General features: G+C 44.2%; 1 protein-coding gene across 2 annotated transcripts; it reads right to left on the reverse strand.

The window, feature by feature from the left end:
* Window positions 1-203: 203 nt before the first annotated feature.
* Window positions 204-19,685, reverse strand: LOC140148277 (uncharacterized). 2 transcript variants are annotated; one of them, XM_072170174.1, is made up of 5 exons: window positions 19,562-19,685; window positions 6,648-6,817; window positions 5,737-5,969; window positions 3,820-3,914; window positions 204-1,351 (listed from the first exon to the last, which is right to left on the reverse strand). In XM_072170174.1, the coding sequence occupies exons 3-5, from the start codon at window positions 5,941-5,943 to the stop codon at window positions 520-522; spliced, it is 1,134 nt and encodes a 377-aa protein (XP_072026275.1). In that variant the 5' UTR covers window positions 5,944-5,969; window positions 6,648-6,817; window positions 19,562-19,685; the 3' UTR covers window positions 204-519. The 2 variants fall into 2 exon arrangements, with proteins under 2 accessions (XP_072026275.1, XP_072026273.1); XM_072170172.1 differs by having other exon boundaries at window positions 6,644-6,817.
* Window positions 19,686-19,750: the final 65 nt, after the last annotated feature.

The raw sequence follows: 19,750 nt of genomic DNA on the forward strand, positions 1-19,750 counted from the left end.
TTCAGTATATGAAAGCTTAATGTTTGTATGAAGTATTAACCATCAGTTTTCAATATGCCTCCTTTGGTCCCTATGGAGCAGATCGTGTCACATTATTAAGAGTTCAGATGCACAAAGCGATATATGTTTCTCAATTTGAGATACAAGCAAATATAACATGTCAAATATAAAGAATATAATATTTATTTAAGAAAATACTGTTTTTGATCATAGTTTCTTTCAAAAATATACATTTGATTTTTTAAAGTAGAGTGTCAATTCAGCAGGCAACTACAAGGTTTCTCCAACTGTTGCGATCTTGGGCTAGCAAAACAATTTTGTTTGGTTGCAGCAACCTGTCAGCGTCAATTTAAAGCTAGCATTATAGGCCAGATGTTGGTGGCCTTCAATCAAAAGGTTTGAAAATGGTAAATCAAAAAATAGCGTATATTGGCGTTTTGCATCTGAACTTATTCACATGTCACTGCATGTATATAAATAAGCCCCATATATTTTTGTTGTCACATCTTCACACACTCATTACAGATCAGCTGATGCCTCAGTTCTTGCATTCTCTCTCTGTATTAAAGCTTTGATTTTCTTCCATTTTTCAGCTTGAGTTTCTTCCATTATTCTCCTAATACGTTCCGGCAACTGCCACGTTGCTTCATTTGTTACTGTGTTCACAAAGAAAATCTTTCCTTTTGTAGCTGTGTTCTCAATATCCCTATGCATCATCCAGTTATCAACCAAAGTTGATTCAAACAAATACAAACCACATGTGCACTTCTTGGCTTGTTTGGCAATTTCCTCGTCTGCTCTCGCGCACAAGTCTCTGATATCGTAGAACCTGTCTCTATCGGGATCATCTGGTACTGCATATATACCGTATTTATGCTGGGTACTGTCATATATTGGTTCAACTCGTGGTATGGGCATGGGAGGTCTATTTCCTGGATCAGCAGGCGCAGAAACGGGAACGGGAGCAGCTGCATTCTGTCTTGCTTCGCTTACCGGAATAACCGGAAAGTCAAATTTTGCATCCGGCACTCGGCGTTGTACTACAGGACTATTCATAGGGCTAGGTTTGGGACTTTGTGTTCTATTTATTCTTGGTGATGATGAAGGTGTTAGAGACTTTGAATTAGGTGATAAAGTATTTGGACTTCTCTCAGGTTTAACAGGCAAAGTCTTACTTGGTTTGGAAATGGGATGCTGTAAGAAGAGACCAGGCGTTCCATCTCCTGGGATTTCGTTTGTTTCAAAGTGAGTTATCAGTTCCCCGAGAGTTAGAAATGCTAGTGATTCTGTTACGGTGAATTTGCCTTTGGCAAAGAAGACGTTGAAATGATAAATATGTTTCTTCGTATGCCTGTATTGAATGAGAAAAAGATAAATTAAAATAAAATTACAAGTGTTAAAGATATCAGTTCAAACATGAATGCTACTCTTTAAGGAGGGTTTTGGGTGGAGTTGCCCTCAAGTGTTGCCTGCCCCTGCCCTGTATTCTTGTCTCAGATTTCAAGAGAGGCCCCCAGAGTCTCAGCTAGTATTTGACAAGTACCCATCATTTCTTACCAAAACTGCCTGTCCAAAATTTGACCCGGAAAATATAAACCAGACCTCTGCACCTTCTGGGGGTTCGGTCAATTAATCAAATAGCTATTGCTGTAATAGCCTTTGATTTATTAGTCTGGTCTTGTTTGAGTTCACAGAACTTATTCAATAATTCTCTTTTTAATTAAGCATATGTCACAGGCATTAATTAATCCTGCCTGTCCCAGGCCCAATCTGCCCATCCAAAATGATGGGTGGATAGGTGGCTAGCTAACACCCTGGGCTCCTCCCTTCCCCCAGACAATAGGCAAAATGGAAGGCATGTGCATGGAACCATCATGACCATGTCTGTTTTTCCTATTTTTTTTTGAAGAAAACTTTGGAGAAAACTTTTAAAGGAGTACTATTGTTTTAGGGGTGGTGCAATAATTATGTGTACCCTGGGGTGGTGATTTATAGGGGGGGGCAAAGATTTTTGGCAGGCCAAAAGGGGGGGCAAGCATTTTTGGCAGGTCGAAAGGGGGGTCAAGCAATTTTATCAGGTCGAAGAGGGGGGCAAGCGATTTTTGGCACATATATTTTGGGCATCGTTTCTATATTCAGTGATATTACGCCCTAAAAAGGTGTAGGAAAATATTAGGAACCCGTTCAAATATGCAAAATTTCCTGTTCCCTACGCTCGCATTATATGATAAGACAATTTAAGGTTATAAATTAGGGTTCCCCATAATCTTAGTGTGTAAAGGGGGGGCAAAGATTTTTTGGCACGTCGAAAGAGTGGGCAAAAGTTTTTTGGCACGTCGAAAGAGTGGACAAAGATTTTTTGGCACGTCGAAAGGGGGGGCAAGCGATTTTTGGCAGACCACTTTGAGAATTCACCACCCCGGGGGGTACACATAATTATTGCACAGCCCCTTACTGACCCAACTTCTTGACCATATTCCATCATATAGGGGCATTATTTATAACCCTACATGTACACCTCAAGACATGGTTTGGGTAGAGGTGTCCTTTGGGCTGCCATCTGCCCTACTCTAGGGGAATCACCCTGGGAGTTGCCTGCCCTTGCCCATGTCAAGAAGAAGCACCTATGGAGTTGCATTATAATGGATTTGGGAGGGTTATGGATGAATAGATACAAAGAGTACACATTTTCAAATCAAATCAATTATTTCATATTCTTTAAATTCCTTTTGAATGTACATCATCGTCTGCATCACATGCTGTCATATCTTAAAAGGCTGCCGTGTGTGATTTTTATTTTAATTGTTGCATTTTAAATTGGTATTTGATATTGGAGCATGCTCCACTGCGTCATCATCCCTATATCTGATTATCTTCGTGTCAAAAATTGCCGTGATAGTACGGCGAATCCTCTCGTTTTTCAAAAGCTACGCATGGCGATTTTGTTCGAGGTAGGATGAGCGACTCAGGCTAAGCATACCATTTACATGATATGAGATACCACAGCCCTGCCATAGAGCCTGCCGCTTAGTTTCTATTCTACGATTTGCGCATGATCAGTACCACATATGGTGTTACTATTATAGAAAATTTGATTTGTTTTCAGGTAAGACGCAGGTTTTGTTTCCAGTACACTAACTCGAAAAGCAATACACTAATTAGCGGGGCCTTGCTGTTTGCTGTGGATATCTTTAACTGCATTTTATAAGTAAAGATTTTGAAATCCAAAGTAAAAATTGTGATATATTCAAGAATTTGAGAAATGAATTATACAAAGGAACCCATGTAAAATTCAGGTGCTGTATCTATAATACAATGTTCATTATCGACTTTCTTTATCTGCGTCACTAATAGAATATCGATTTCAATCGAATTGAATACATGTCTCCATTTTGAGTTTGTACTACACCTCTGAGCGACAAAGCGATCGATTTCTAGCCAATCAGATACGGTAGGCCTCCTTTTCTTGCGTTCAGTGAAATACCAATCGCCCGTCGCTCACCAACGGAGTATTAAGTTTATATTTATAACACTGGCTGTTGACACTGTGTGCTCCTCTCTTTCATGAATGGACATGAGGTTGTAATATTGTGATAATACCTCAAAATTAACATATAAAGTTAATTCAACAGTGTAATGATCTCATCACAATTAGATGATAATAAAAAAAACATAAAAGGCAGCCTTTTGAAATAGGACAGTAGGCCTATGTGAAGCAGACGACGACATTTATGTCTATGTGCCCAAGTGTATCACGGTCCACACTTGCCGGTGATTAGACATACAGGTAGGAATAGTTGGGGGGGGTGTATTACTTACACAACAGAGAATGTCAGTGCCCCTGGATTTCTGTTGCTTTTCCTCAGCAAATAGGATCCTTTGATTTGCAGATGGGGTCGTAAAATCTTCTCCACCTGGGGAAAAAACAAAACAGAAAACATACTTAGTTTCAGCCAAGCAGTCAGGTACCTTTAACATCATACTAACATTCCATTAAAATCCATTTGCTTTGTAGAGGTTTATGATATGGGGTAAATACATTATCAAAATACAGCTTAAGTTTACCAAGGATTGAACATGGTACTGTTCTCATGAAAATATTTAATAATAATACCTCGTCAAAAATGACAGCTGACATTTTTGCTGAAAAAGACAGTAGTGTATGAAAATCCAAACACCATGTCGGTGCCGGTATCTGGATTTTACTTCTAAAACCATGTTACAAAACCAAAACTTAACACCCTTGATTAGTTTTTCTTAAATTTCAACCTTTCAAACTTGCTGGGCACTTTGCTTATCATAGCTACTGTTGTAGAGTACAGTTTAAAAGTACACACTGAGGACGATATAATTTATTGAAATTTTGTAAACTTTACATTTTAAATGTTAACTTTTTGTTGTAATTTTCAAAAACTTTTATCGATATAACAGATACATTTAGTAGCCAGTCTGGGGTCCAAAAACCCTGATATGGAAGCATCTTTTCCAAGCTGATGTTAACAAATTCAAGTATTAGTGCCCCTCCTCTAATAAGCACCCTATGACATTTTTCAAGTAACAACTGTTTAAGACTTTAAAATGTGTAGGGGTTGAGTATTGAAAATAACGGTTGTGCTACAAATTGCACTTCCAGGCCTTGTCTTTTGAAAATTACTGGCGAGTGACAAACCACTCTCCTCAAAACTTGTCAGGTGAGCTGTAGGCGAGTGATTTTAATCACTTGTATTATTATTACACCAAATGTAGGCGAGTGATAAAAAGCTCTCCTCAGATTAATTTTAGGCAAGTGATGGCGTGTGATCACTCTCACTCGCCTCAAAAGACAAGGCCTGCACTTCTGGGAATGTTAAGGCAGGCTGTCAGGTGTGCTATTAAATTGCACTCAGTAAGAAGTTTAGGAACTGAGGTCACAGGTGTGCTATGATTGCACCCAGACAGGCGATTTAAGGTGTGCGATGTTGTCCGATCGCACTCACACGCTAAAACTTAATCCCTGATGTGCCTGAACAAATAAAATTGGTGAAATGTCTAAAAATAAAATTACCATTTACATGTACACCCTGTGTCTTATTATGACTGATTTTGAATTTAGATATGTAGCCTATATTGAATGTTTCTGTGTGTAAGTTCCCCATTTTAACTTTCATTTTGTCATTTTAATAACGCCCCCAATAATGACTGACTTAAGCATCCCGGCGCTTATTATGTAGAAAACGATAACCCTCAAGTGAGTGACAATAGCAAATGTTATTTTAAACGGTAAATTAATATTTTACTCTTTGTCACCAGTCAGCCAATATAGTTTTTCTTGTCTCCACTATTCATAATGTTACTATCACAATGTAATGAAAAAGACCAGAAGTATTTTAACTGAATTTTTTTCATGCAGAATCATATTAATATATATAAAATGTCTTTCTTTCAGTTTCTTTTTCCTTACCTGGAAAGCCCTGCAAAAAGTCATTATGTTATGTCATGAATGTAACCTTGTTCATACTCAATAGTATAGTACACAGATAACAAGAATACACCGGTTTCTGTGTGAACTATGTAGAATCTATGTCTCAAAAGTCTGACTATAGTTACAAATGGTATTTTAGTCAGTGAAGTCGACAAATCTCAAGTGCTGTATATAGAAGCTTATAGACAGCTGACACGTTGACGTCATTGACTACACAAGACATCTTAGGATCAATCCTCAAATCCCCACTCCCAACCATATACCATAATACCAACCTCTTTGTTGTTCAATATGCCATGGTAAAAATCAACCTTCCCTGCTTCCTTGAATATCTTGAGCGTGTCCATAGTACCACCATTAACAGTGGCACTGGTAGGAGTAGTGTGACCATTAGAGCTGCCAGAGCTACCGGTCGAGCTGCCACTGGAACGTTTTGGTGGGATTAGAGGGGCCTCCGGGTCGGACTCTGGAAACATTGACATGTCTGATGTATGTCAGACAGACAAATCTGTAAATGGTAGAATGAAGAGAAGATATTTTAGGAACAAACATCACAAGAATACTTGTTAGAGGCAGGCCTCAAAGTAAGCTGTCTGTTGCAATACAAACTATATATGTATACATCTTTGCAAAGTTTTAACTCGAACAACATTGCACCTCTATTTCAAAAGATGCATGCAATTCAAGTTAGATAAGTTATGGTTAGAGGATGTTTTTCTGTGAGCTGGGAAGTCAGTTTCATATCCTTTGCTGAAGAAACAACATATGAAGAGCTTTGTTGCAAAAGCCCTTACATGTACATTGTACATCCACTTTTTGAGAAAAACAGGTTTTTTAATTGTGCAAGTATTGCTTGTTCGATTTGAGTTTGGATAAAGTGTTACTGAATACAAACTAAAAGAATAGGTTTGGTACAATTTTCAAATCTTCCTATTTATTTTATTATTTATTTTATATCGCACCTTTTGTGGATGTAAGGGCTTCTTGGCCTGTCTCAGGATTCCTCCTGGGCAAGTCCTTTTGGCTGGAGATTATTTCACAGCCCTAAAATATTGCTGTATTACATGTATCTTTTACACTTAAAACTATTTACATTTTATTGAGAAGATAAACTCCTACAACATACTATTCTCCAAGTTATCTACTAACATTTCTCAACATAGATTGGTGAATATTACTTACCAACTTGAAGCACTAGGTGTTGTCACTGTTAGATCTATTCCCTGCCGTCAGCTTCAAACAGAATGAATATCATCACCACGAAAAAGGGGACTCTAAGTCAACAAAATCTTACTAAACAGGATGGGCGAGTATTCGAAACTACTGGACCATTGGACCCATGATACACCTGACCTCCTGAAATGATAAAATCAATACAGAAACCAGAGCTGTCATTAATTAAATATTATATGTACCCTGGTTAGTGTTTTAAGTTCAACCTTTAATTTTAAAGGGATATTAAGAAATGTGTCACCGTATACCACCTAAATATTTGATACACTTGTGCAAAATGATTAAACATATTATTAAATATGCAGAATTTTTTTAACTAATCTACCAATGCAACAGTTATCTAGCGGTAAAACCGACAGGCTGGCATCAAGCACCACCTAGCCAGTCAGTTGAACCTATAAATCCTGGTTGAAAACTGAGCATTCTGCACACTTGCAGAGTATGGGAGACATGATCTTCTGTTAATGGTTAAGACCACACTTGGATCTTTGGATTTTCTCTGGGGGTTTCTCCATTGGTGGAAGGTATACGGGGATGTGCCATGGTTTTGGGGTACTTTTTCAGAATTGGTATACTATGGGTGGCAAAAAGTAGGTATAGAGAAGGTCAATATCCAAAAGTCTGTGTGGCACATCCCCGTTCAAAGGACCCCCCACATTTTCACAAGGTGTGTGATTTGATCAAAAGTCACCTTTTCCCAAAGTGGAAATGTGGATACATGGATGATGGTGTGCATAGCAGATTTGGGCAGCATTTTCAGGCTTTAGATTTGGAGAGGAGCTGTGCATCAATTTGTTTTTGTTTTTCTGTTTTGAATCCTAGCCCCAGATCCCACCTAATCCAAAATCAAGACATCCCCTCCCAGGCCTGGAAACATGGACCAAATTTGAAACTGATGGTAATTGTGTGTTTTAATTATTCCAGAGCTTTTGAAATATAATCTTTTCTGCCAATCTTATTTATTTTTGCATTCACGATGCTTTGGATGACATCAAAAAGTCTTTGCACTTATTATTAGATAAAGCTCATACAGGCCCACTAACAGGATATCCTAAAATGGTAAGGTTTATTAAACGGTGGTGTGACATTTATAGCAATTATGCTATTATGAAAGTTCAAGGTAAATTATTAATTAAAGGATGGCTTATGAAACTGTTGTGTACGTCATTTGTGTGTGCAGTCTATCAAGGAAGTTGACACATTTATCCTCATTTTGATACAATATCATGCGCACCATTTAAAAAACAATTATCAGTTTAGAAAGTAAATGATAATAGCCAATCCACTTGCGATTGTATGTATATATATTAGGCAATTTCATTTTTTATGTGTACTGTTTGAAGGGAACTCTTGTCCCCCCCCTCCTGTAAAAATCCAAAATGGTGAAAATTTTCACTTTTTGCTTCAATTTTCAAAAATTTGTTGCTTTTGCCCCCCCTTGAAAAAAAAAAAATCCTGGCACAGCAAAGCCAGAATGTATTTAAGCTTTTACTAACTCAAGCTTGGAGTCTCTTGATCCTGGTCTTGATCCTATTACTATTAGGCAGGGGCATCTATTCTTCTGTTATACTAGCCCCCAAAGAATTTTGAATTTTACGTTTTGAAAAGAGAAAAACACACACACACACACACACACACAAATATAAGATCCAAGAGGATTTGAAACTGCCATGAGACTGCCATTGTTCTAGTCCAGCAGCCAGAATGTATTTCAGCTTTTACTAACTCAAGCTTGGGGTCTCAGTCATGTCTGTCTTGATCCCGGTCTTGATCATATTACTATTAGGCAGGGCCATCTATAATTCTTCTGTTATTAGCCCCCAAAGGGGAAGGAATAATGTTAGCCCTTTGGGGAAGAATTTTGAATTTTATGTTTTGAAAAGAGGAAAAAAAACACACACACACCCCCACACAAATAGAAGTTCCAAGAGGATTTAAAACTGCCATGAGACTGCCATCTAACTAGTTCTTAAAGCCATATTATAACATTTCTGTAAAAAATAGATTAGTATTTATTTTCCATAATTATAAAATGTTAGCTTTTATACTGTCAGATATGTCCCCTTTTAATTTTGAGCCGAACAAGTGAGGTAAAGCATAGAAAATAGTCCCAAACAAAAATGTTTGGTAGACTCATAACCGGTGCGATCTTACCTTTCCGATGTTGATTAAGATACTTCTTGCATCGATCCCGAGATGCGGAAAAAAAACCAATAGTCATTTTGTCCCACATAAATGAATAAATAACAAAACCCCCGATCCCCGGTGGACTCACCCAAAAGGTGACGTCACACCATATGATCATCCCTTATCCGACTTGGGATCCCCTACTCGGACCAAACTTGTAGGGGTGGCGGGGTCGGGATAATCAACATCGGAAAGGTAAGATCGCACGGTTATGAGTCTACCAAACATTTTTGTTTGGGACTAGACTCAGTACACCGGTCGATCTTACCGCTTCCGATGTTGATTAAGATACTTCTTGCATCAACATCTGAAAGATCGATCTAGCAAGTAACCGACGGATGGAGGTACAAGATTGGTCAGCATCTGATCAGGGATCGGGAGCGGTAACGATGGTTTTCGCGAGGTCAGAAAATATTTTCCCCAACGGTCGGGAAACAAAAAAGACCACGCGATCACAGACATAAACCTCCTTACTTAATAAGTTTGGTGGTTAAGAATAGCGACACTGGTTCTTACCATGCTGAGTATTCTGTATAGTCTGAAACCTGGTACCCGTACACCACCGTATTATGATCGCCGAACAATGTCCCGGTAAACCTCCCGCCCGCCTCTGATTACTAACGTAAACGGAAGTATCGTAGAGAAGGGCGAAGGTGGCTTCCGGGACACCGCCTGCTAGATCTCCTCAAGGGACAACCGAACGGTATACCCAAGATGATGAGATAGCTCGTGTCGAGTGGGTCGTGGGATGCGAAACCTTCGCGATCCCCCGGACCCCACCAACACCTGGACCAGCCATTGCGACAGCGGCTGGACCGAAAGGCTCTGTAAGGGTGATGAATGCGGTCGTGAGTCCCTCGCAAGGCTTGTGTTCGGAAGAAATAGTGCTGCAGCGCCTTATCGGACACCCCAGCCTATCTTTGGCTTCAGCCGAACCTTGCCCAACCCTGGGGATTGGAGAGGGACGAATGTCGGTATGCACCGCGCCGTTCAGTAGTCACGAGAACAGAGCGCCCGAAACAGTGTCGCTCCAGTGTTTGTGAACACGGAAGCTAACCTCGAGACCGTGTGCAACTCAGCACCGCCGTCCCGAAGCCAACGCCAAACCGGAAAGCCATCTTGAGAGTTACGTATTTAAGCGTCGCTTTTGACGGAAGGTCAAAAGGGTGACCCTTAAAGTAATCTAAGACTGTGTTGGGATCCCTTAGGAGGATCACTTTCCTTTTTGTTAGATTTTTCGTTGAACATACCGTCGAGGCGTAGACTAATAAGGTAACCATCGGCTATGATAGTCGACCCGTCTCGAAACCTCGGTGAATGGAGAGGACAGCTGACTTATAGCTGGCCCCAGTGGCCCGCTGAAGTCTTGCTTGGAACTTTTCTGTCAGAAACTCCGAACTAGCAGCACAGAGGTTCTAGCGGAGAGCTATTTGTCTCATTGCACCAAGCGTAGTATGGAGCCAGACTCTGGCTATACGTACGGAGGTAGACTTCCGTCTAGCCCCGGCGATGAGAAAAACAGCTTCTGATGAAAAGTATCCATCCGCTGCGTGTTCCCTGGTAAGGGCCATGCAGCTAACTGCAGGTGCTCTAGTGATAGACTGGGTACCTCCGCTCCGGGCATCCGGAGTAGATCTGGTACTGGGGGAGTGCCAGCGCCTTGCCGCCAGCCGAATGACAATGCAGTCTTCCCACCCGATCTTGGCCACCACCCTCATGAGTAGTGAGATCGGAGGGACTGCATAAGCTGTCATCCCTCCCCAGTCTATGGACAGAGCGTCCACGGTGAATGCTTGGGGGTCCGCGACCCTTGAGCAGTACACCGGCAGTGGATGATTGCGATGAGATGCGAACAGATCTTTCGAGGGGTGGTACATCCCCTTGAAGATCGCCTCTGAGCGACCTGCGCGAGCAAGGGACCATTCTGCTGGTCCCGACACCCTTCCTCGTGACAGATTGTGCGCGAGGATGCTGGTGACGCCCGCGATGTGTATCGCTCTCATCGTAATCTGCCTGAACTTGCACCACCCTATCAGGTGTCGTGCATGCAGGCTCAATCGTGGTGGCCCGGAGTCCCCTTGTCTGTTGGGGTAGGCTACCACGGCTGTGTTATCCGTCAGGACAACGGTATGTGATTCCACGATCACCTCCTCGTAAGCGATGGAGGTTGATGTGAAACTCTGTCTCTATGGCCCCCATAGGCCCGAGACGGAGTCTCCGGATGTGGACCCCCAGCCCGCTTTTGACGCTATGGTCGCTCACTACGTGACATACCGGGGTGCAGGAAACCTGACACCCTGGGTCAAATTGGGCTGATGGGTCCACCACCAGAGTTCCTCTCGCGATCTCCGACAGCGGAACCGCGAGGGATATTGGTGACGACTGGGCCTGCAAGCAGGCTAGAAGGTGTAGTTGGGTAAGCCTAACGTAGAAAGCGGCAGTACAGTACGAGGTCTACCATACTGGCCATTAGGCCTACCACCTTCATCCATGCCACAGCGGGTTTTGCCCGAGACTCGCCAAGAGTCAGGCACACCGCACCATGTTCAATCACCCGCTCGGGTGAGAGCACCGCGAACCCCTCCGTGAGGGTGATCTGGGCCCCTACAAATAGTGGTGTTCATGCGTCGGGACCACGCTGGACTTTTTTGAGCTGATCAAAAATCCAGGGTCCCGCACCCTACGGACTATCAACCCCATGAGACCCGTAGTCTTCAGTGGAGTGCGTCCGTATATGAGCCAAACGTCCAGGTAGCAACTGATGTTGACACCCCTGTGCTTCAGGTACGCTGCCACCGCTCTGACCAAGAGTGTTAAACACCCTGGGAGAGATGGACAGGCGGATGGCCGGTATCAAAACTGGTAATTTTGATCCTGTACCTAGAAGCGCAGATGCCTCCGATCTTGAGAGGCGATTGGCATATGCAGATAGGCGTCCGAGAGATCTAGCGATGCTGTTCCCATGCCCCTGATGGGGCAGGCTAGCACCGAGGCGAGAGTCCCCATTCTGAACCTCTTGGGCCTGAAGAACGTGTTCAACAGCCTGCGGTTCCGGATGGGGCCCCGTCGCCGGTCTTCCTTGGAGCCAATGGCTCCAAGATCACCAGAGAACGGGGGTAGACCGGGACAATCGCCCGCTTCGTGAGAAGCTGTGTGATCCCTGTCAGTAGTGCCCGACGCTGGGGGCCGTCTGACGGTACTACTGTGGACCTCTGAAATGTGCAGACGAATGTGGGGAGACTGGGTTGCCAGTCTGTAACCCCCCACTCACCACTGACCATACCCAGGCGCTCAGAGAGATGGTTTCCCACCTCTGGGTGAAAGCCATAAGCGGTCGTCCACTGGGAGATCCCCTGTGGAAAAACCGCTGAGCCCCCAGGAATGCTCTGCTTAGCTTCCCTTGGAAGAGCGCTTGCTCTTCTTCGGGGCTTGCCAGCTGTTCCTGTGCTACACTTGCGCCTCCCAGAAATGGGTGCTGCAGAGGTAGTGGGCTCGGGTACTGTTGGTGGTGCACGGCCTGCTGAAGTCGGAGCTCCTACCCATGGTAAGGGCAGTTTCCGACCTCTTCAGAGTGCTCCCGTTGGTAGCTTCTTTGCACGGTCCTCCACCGTAGCGCAGAAGCATCCAAAGAGAAAAAGGACCCTGCCTTTCCATCGCGTTGAGCGATTGGAGTGGCAGGCCCCTCCCCCCGGCGCTGAGTGGACACCCTATGGGCTAGGCCCATGGAGCTCTCGTTGAGGCTAGCTGTTAGCACCGCTAATAGGCTCACCTCGCGGAAGAGCTCAGATGTTGTCTGAGCGTGATACGCTTGACGACATCTGGGTCCCTCTCGGATCCCCTCAGGTAGGTCCCGTGGTCCTCCCGCGTTACACGCAGAGGAAGCGTGCAAGCACGCGGCGTCATAGCTCTACTGAGCTCGACAGCCCCACGATATCTACCCGTGAGGTTTGCCGGGAATGAGAGGGCAGGCGTCCCCTGTGAGGAAGCAGCAGCTGAGCATCCTACTGAAAGGATCCCTGGTCCTCCTCCATGGACTCCCCCTTAGGGGGTGTCCGGAGGAAGATCAGTGCTGTTGCTCCCCTCGCTGGGCAGCGGGGAAGGAGACTGTAGTGATGTCACTACGGACTCAGCTTCCGACTCCTTTCCCTCGCCCACAGTATCCGTGATCATGCTCCGATGATGACGGTAACTGAGGACGGGCATCTGAAAGCGGGTAAGAAGGCATAACCACTGTGTGGCTCGCCGACTACCTGCCAGCAGAAGAGGGAGTACTCCCGCAAGACCCTGAGGTATCCGCCATGGCACCACTGGGTCCGCATGCTCTCGCAGCCGTCGTCCTAGCGCTTAGCAGCACGGGCCTACCCTGATCAAGATCTGGGTTAGCCCCATGCCGGCTGGCCTGGTCAACAGCTGATGTTGGTACTGCGTGGCCATCGCTAGGCGACACTTGCCACGGTGCTAGGCCGTGGAAGAAACACCCTGCGGCGGGTACCACGGGCATACCCGCCGGCAGCTGACCCTGAAAGGATCCGCCACCAGGGTAACCCCATGGTACTGCAGTACCAGCACCGCCTCCCCTTGTTGCCACAGAGACTGTGGCGACTAAAGGCGGTGCTGCGGTACCGGTGCGGTATCAGCGTGGGTACCGTGAGGGTTCCCAACTGTGGACCGCTGTACCCTCGCCACACTGCGCTCCCTGTTTGGGGATCAAGCTGTGTGTTGGCGTGGTACCGGCGCTGGTACTAGCGTAGGTGCCCGTGAGGGCTCCGGCTGTGTACCACTGTACCCATGCCTCACCGCGCTCCCCGCAAGGGGATCAAGCCGTGTGTATGGGTACCCTTCTATACCGGCTGTCCCTTGGCTAGAGGGAGCTTGCCTAGTACCACGGGTAGCTGAGCGTGCATACCCCGATCAATCACCTCGCCACCTGAATAGGCAGCGTCAATCAATGGAGCTATGCCCTGTTGATTTGACAGTGATCGATCAAGAGAGGGTAATTGACCCATTGACGGTAATGGATCACCCACGCTCCGCTGGCTCTCGAGGACATAAGTGGGTTGTTGATCAGCTAGGCTGTTCAAGCTACTTACTGTACCCTCTAGAGCTTCGCCCAAGGTCGCTGTGTGTGGCGGACCACTCACGGCAGCTATGGGCGGGTGCATAGCGGCTACCACTGAAGTCAAGCCGTAGCTCGCCTTTGTAGCTGCCACCGAATGCACCTGGGTCGCTGTCCCGTGAGAGACTGCGAGCCCAACCCCTGAATAATCGCCAGCCAGTCCCTGTGGACAGCCAGCAGCTATTCTAGGGCCCAGGGTATCACTTTCGGCGGTCCCGCCATGGAACGCTGCCGTGTGACAACCCCAGTTGGTTCTGCTAAGACTACACCCACAGCGTTAGCCGCGGTATCGTCTCTGCTGAACCCATGCATGCTAGGGTTCAACCCAGGCAAGCCCGGGGTACCCTTGCATGCTGCCCTTCGCTGGCTACTACTGTGGCTGTTTGAGCCCGTAGACATGCCTGCAACAGACGGGTGTCCTCCTGCAAAAAACCCGTGAGGATTTTCGCTAGAGGGCTGGTATCCTCCTGCTACAAAACCCGCTAGGGTTTTCGCTGGTGGTTACCGCTCTGCTGCCTGCTACTTTGCTCCGACGTATAGTCAGTGCTTTCGCTGGCTGCTGAGCCTTTGACGCGCTTAGCAGTCCCGAAGGAACCGCCTGCTTGTCCGGGACCGGAGCCCCTTAAGCAGACCTGCCATGACCCATAGGGGCTGTCACAGCAGAATCTACCGTGATCGACTGGTATCCTCCTGCTGCAAAACCCGCTAGGGTTTTCGCTGGTGGTTACCGCTCTGCTGCCTGCTACTTTGCTCCGACGTATAGTCAGTGCTTTCGCTGGCTGCTGAGCCTTTGGACGCTTAGCAGTCCCGAAGGAACCGCCTGCTTGTCCGGGGACCGGAGCCCCTTAAGCAGACCTGCCATGACCCATAGGGGCTGTCACAGCAGAATCCACCGTGTCGACCTTACCAGTGCCCTTGGTAGATTTCTTCTTCGTCTTATGGCGATGACGGAGCCTATCCCAATCGTCAAGCTGGAACTCGGAGAGTCCTAAGCAAAAGAAAGACATCTAGAAGATCGTGAGCACTCCCTGTGGGTGAAACAGAGCGGGTGTGGGTCCCGCTCCGTCACCAGGGAAGGGCAAGCCCGACAGGGCCGAGGCGAAGCGAGGAGAAAAGGGAGGGGGCACTCCCCCCCCCCCCCCAACACGCGACTCAAGCCCAGTAAGCAAACCTGAGCACGGAGGCTGGTCGCTAACGTTAGTGGTAAAGTAAGGACTGGCTAACTTTATTACTAAAATGTCAGACGGGTCCCTACCAATCCCCACCGTATGAATATCTGATTAACTCGTCTTTATTGGACGGTAATGAAGACATCACGATAGAGTAATCACCCTAACATAGCAACAATAACCTACCGTACATGAAATACAATGTGTATGTACAAACATCTATTGTAACTTACAGGCTGCAATGGTTGTTTTACGTGGGAAACAAAATGAATGGCGCCAACGAGCGGCCATTTTGAATTGCTCGTGTGTCCCGTGATACAAACGGAGGCACGATATGTAGCTAAGTTTTGGATCGTTTTTGTCACTTTTTCGCCAGAAAATGCCGTCAAAACTATCCTCAGCCGAACAATACCGGTTTGGTTTTACCTAAGGTGTGAAACTACAACCGTATATCTCGCCTTTGGTCGAGAAATTGATACACAGTGCTATGAACAATCGATAGGCACGCGTCTGTGTCAGTCGGAGACCAAGGAGGATAAGGATGATCATATGGTGTGGCGTCACCTTTTGGGTGAGTCCACCGGGGATCGGGGTTTTTGTTATTTATTCATTTATGTGGGACAAAATGACTATTGGTTTTTTTCCGCATCTCGGGATCGATGCAAGAAGTATCTTAATCAACATCGGAAACGGTAAGATCGACCGGTGTACTGAGTCTTGGAATTTACTACTAGTGCCCATGCATGTTACTCCCGCGGTTGTAATATGGTACGAACCATACGATCCTCTGGGTGTGTGTGTATGTGTATCCCGCACGGCGTGTACGTACTGTGCATACGCGTTCGACTAATATTTCCATCGTAATAATAAAACGCCGGTTCCATCGTTTTATTCAAAATCTCGGATTTTGACAAAACTACAGCACGTAAAGTCTTGATTTTTGCAGAGTATCTTTATTGACTAAAGTACATTACAATCGTGTAAAAGCCAGAATTAAAAAATTTTTTGAGGGCATTCTCCTCAGCAAATGTTATGGCTTTAAGGAATAGATCAAAGTGAATGTAGATTATTTTGGGTGCAATTTTTGTGGGATTCAGGTTAGGGAAGAAGAATCTGAGGAAGGATGTGGCCACAGCGTGGTAGGTAGCGCGTGGGAATAACTACAATTTTCTGGAAGAATAGACACCCCTGCTTAGGGCCAAGCAAAATAACATGTAATCGTCTCCGCCCTCACCAATTTTTGGAGATTATCAAATATTTTTGTTATTTTTCTTATTTGCTCCCTTACTTTGTTTCTCAAATTGATTTATTGATAATAAAAAATGATACCTCAAAACATGAAATTTCTCCTTTCTGCTTTTTATGGTAGGCCTATCACACCCCATTGTTATGATGAATTTATCAAACAACAACAGACAAACAAACTCTCAAGCATGCCTAGAAAAATGTGGAATCAAAGAAGCTCCTTTCAAGTAAATTTTGAAATATTATTATTTTGGTGGGAAATTTGGCTTGTGATAGCTCTATAAAATGTGGTTTTAATCTGGAATGATAGTTAATCATCAGGAAACAGGTTCCTGTGAAGTCACATTAATTTTGGAATTTCCATGATGGTTTTAATCCATAGGACTTACCCACTCAGTGATGTGGCATTCATTTTCTGTGCAAATCAGTGCAAGGCCAAGTGGTGATTGTGGTCATATCAAAACTAACTTGTACCCACCAAAGATACCCTCAAAGTTCCTGCATATGGCTAGACATATAGACCCAGTTCAGAAATGTTTATTCAGGTATTAGACTTTATTAGCAAAGTTATTTACTATTTTTTGTTGCCAGGTTGCCAAACCTGCGATTTGATAGTTAGGGGGGGCAGAGTGCCCCCTGACAAAAATGAAAGAAAAAAACTGCCCCTCTGACCAAAGTAAAAATCAGGAGGGCAAAGGAAAAGAAAAGGGGCAAGGAGCCCTTTTCTATCAAAATTCAGCCCGAAAATACACAATTTGTTCGCGCTACGCGCACATATTAGGCCCTTTCCTTCCTGATAATGGGCGAAAATAGTGTAAAATACCAATTTTTTGCGCGTCTCTATGTATTTTATGATGCAACTGTAATTTTTTTTTTCATCTGTGCCCAAAAAATTTTATTTTGCCCTCGCCCCTGACCAAAAAAGCTGGCTACGCCCCTGATTGCCTCCCCTCCTGGAAAAAGGTTCACTTTTAAAATTCAGCACCCCAAAAAAATCCCTGGGTACGGGCCTGCCTGAAAAACTAGTCTCCGATAAAAACCTGAGAAAAAAAGCCCTAATCTTCACTTAAATTGCTTGAGCAGAATAGGACCAGGGTTGGAATCCCTCAGTTTCCCAAAACATAAAAAAATCAAAAGCATTGCACACACTTTCTGTCTTTTATCATATTTATACCGCCACACAAAGTTTGGTCAATTTGCCCACTGCCCAGAAAGTAGAATTCTACAAGTCACACATCACATTGCGATTTTTAAATTTTGTCTAGCCACAAATTTGCTCGCCTAGGTTCAAATTTGAGGCTAGAGACCTTTGCATTCAAAATCTAGTTGGATTCACTGAAGCATGACACCGTGTTTACAAAGCAATGGGAGTTTAGTAGTAAACAAGGCTGATCACGACTGGCGATCGCTGAAATTCCACTTCAACAAAATTTTAGACTGTTCAAAATAAGCAATTTTTTGTTCAATAGATACAGTTGACTCATCAAAATAACTTTCATTCAAAATTCCTATGCTGTCCGACTGAAAAACGATAGCAAAGTACTCTAGCATAACTATCGTGTGCAAATTCGAAGCTAAATCCGTACTATAATCAAATGCAGTAAACCTTTGACGAGCGTGTATTGTAAGTATACATCGTGTACATTGTATTTACTGCGTTGGGCGCACTTGTCTCTGATTGGCTGCTGAGGCGATCTGCTGTTGCCGAGTGGAAATTTATGAATGAACTATGCGCCGTACGTGTTGTTAGCGCCGAATTTGCAACATCACGGTAGTCGCGCTCGTCAAAGGTTTGCTGCATTGGACTATAGTAATACTATCTACATCCCACGACGACACGATAGTTACATTGTACGGACTACGGTACTGTGATAGCCCATGCACAGCGTCATCATCCCTATATCTTTGTGTCAAAAATTGCCGTGATAGTACGGCGAATCCTCTCGTTTTTCAAAAGCTACGCATGGCGATTTTGTTCGAGATAAGCCGAGCGACTCAGGCTAAGCATACCATTTACACAATATGAGATACCACAGAGCCTGCCGCAGAGTTTCTGTTCTACGATATGCGCATGATCAGTACCACATGGTGTTGCTATTATAGAAAATTTGATTTGTTGTCAGGTAAAACGCAGGTTTTGTTTCCAATACACTAACTCAAAATGCAATACACTAATTAGCGGGGCCTTGCTGTTTGCTGTGGATATATTTTACTGTAGTGCCGTACTATTACGCTGCCTTTCGTATTCGCAGAGGAGGACAATTTCGACCTCCTCGTTTGTTTACAAACAGAGAGGGTAGACAAAGGGCCTGTCAAAACTATTCCGCTTGTCCAAATATTCAAGTATCAAAATGATGGTCCACAATAGAGTAATTCACACAACATGCATAGGGGATTAAAAAACTGTGAAGTAGGACCATGTGCTTCTTTTGTCCAATTTAGCATCAAGATTTCATATGGAAACAGTTCAGACCCAGAACACGATCATGTCAGAAATTAATATTTTGTTCTGGGTCTGATTATTCGGACTATATTTTACTGTGCACATTTTTTAAGTAAAGATTTTGAAATCAAAGTCAAAATTGTGATATATTCAACTGTTTGAGAAATGAATTATATAAAGGAACCTGTGTAAGATCCAGGTGCTGTATCTAAAATACAATGTACATAATATCGACACACTATTCATGCTATTACATGCCCGGGATTACATGTACCACTTTCTTTATCTGCACCAATACTAGGCAAATTTAATAGAATATTGATTTCAATCTAATTGAATACATGTCTCCATTTTGAGTTTGTACTACACCTTTGAGCGATCTAGCGATCGATTTCTAGCCAATCAGATAGGCCTCATTTTCTTGCGTTCGGTGAAATACCAATCGCCCGTCGCTCACGAACGGAGTATTAAGTTTATATTTATAACACTGTCAGTCACTGGGTGGGTGTCGACACTGTGCCATGCATGCTGCATCTACATCTGTGCCAGATAGTTACGCAGGCGTCCATTGCTGCTACAGGCGTCCATTACTGCTGCATGATACAGATATGATAGCAAAGGCAAAGCATCAAATGATAGCAAACTGCAAAGGCAAAAACTTAAGCTTACTTAATTTTTTTAAAAAGCTTAAGCTTACTATTACTTACATCAAATTGCCAAATCCGAAATTAGTATGCTTCCTTCCAGTTCTATGTATGTGACTGTGTGAGCCCGGACTGTGAGCTGAAATGGAAAACAGTGCTTTGTGTTGGTTGCTTCAAAAATAATAAGGATTTTTTTTTTTTTTAGTGTTTACTTCCTTGTCCGAGATTTTACATTAAGCAGCCTTCCGGTTT

This window comes from Amphiura filiformis, chromosome 3 (assembly GCF_039555335.1).
Source record: "Amphiura filiformis chromosome 3, Afil_fr2py, whole genome shotgun sequence".
Classification (NCBI taxonomy): domain Eukaryota; kingdom Metazoa; phylum Echinodermata; class Ophiuroidea; order Amphilepidida; family Amphiuridae; genus Amphiura; species Amphiura filiformis.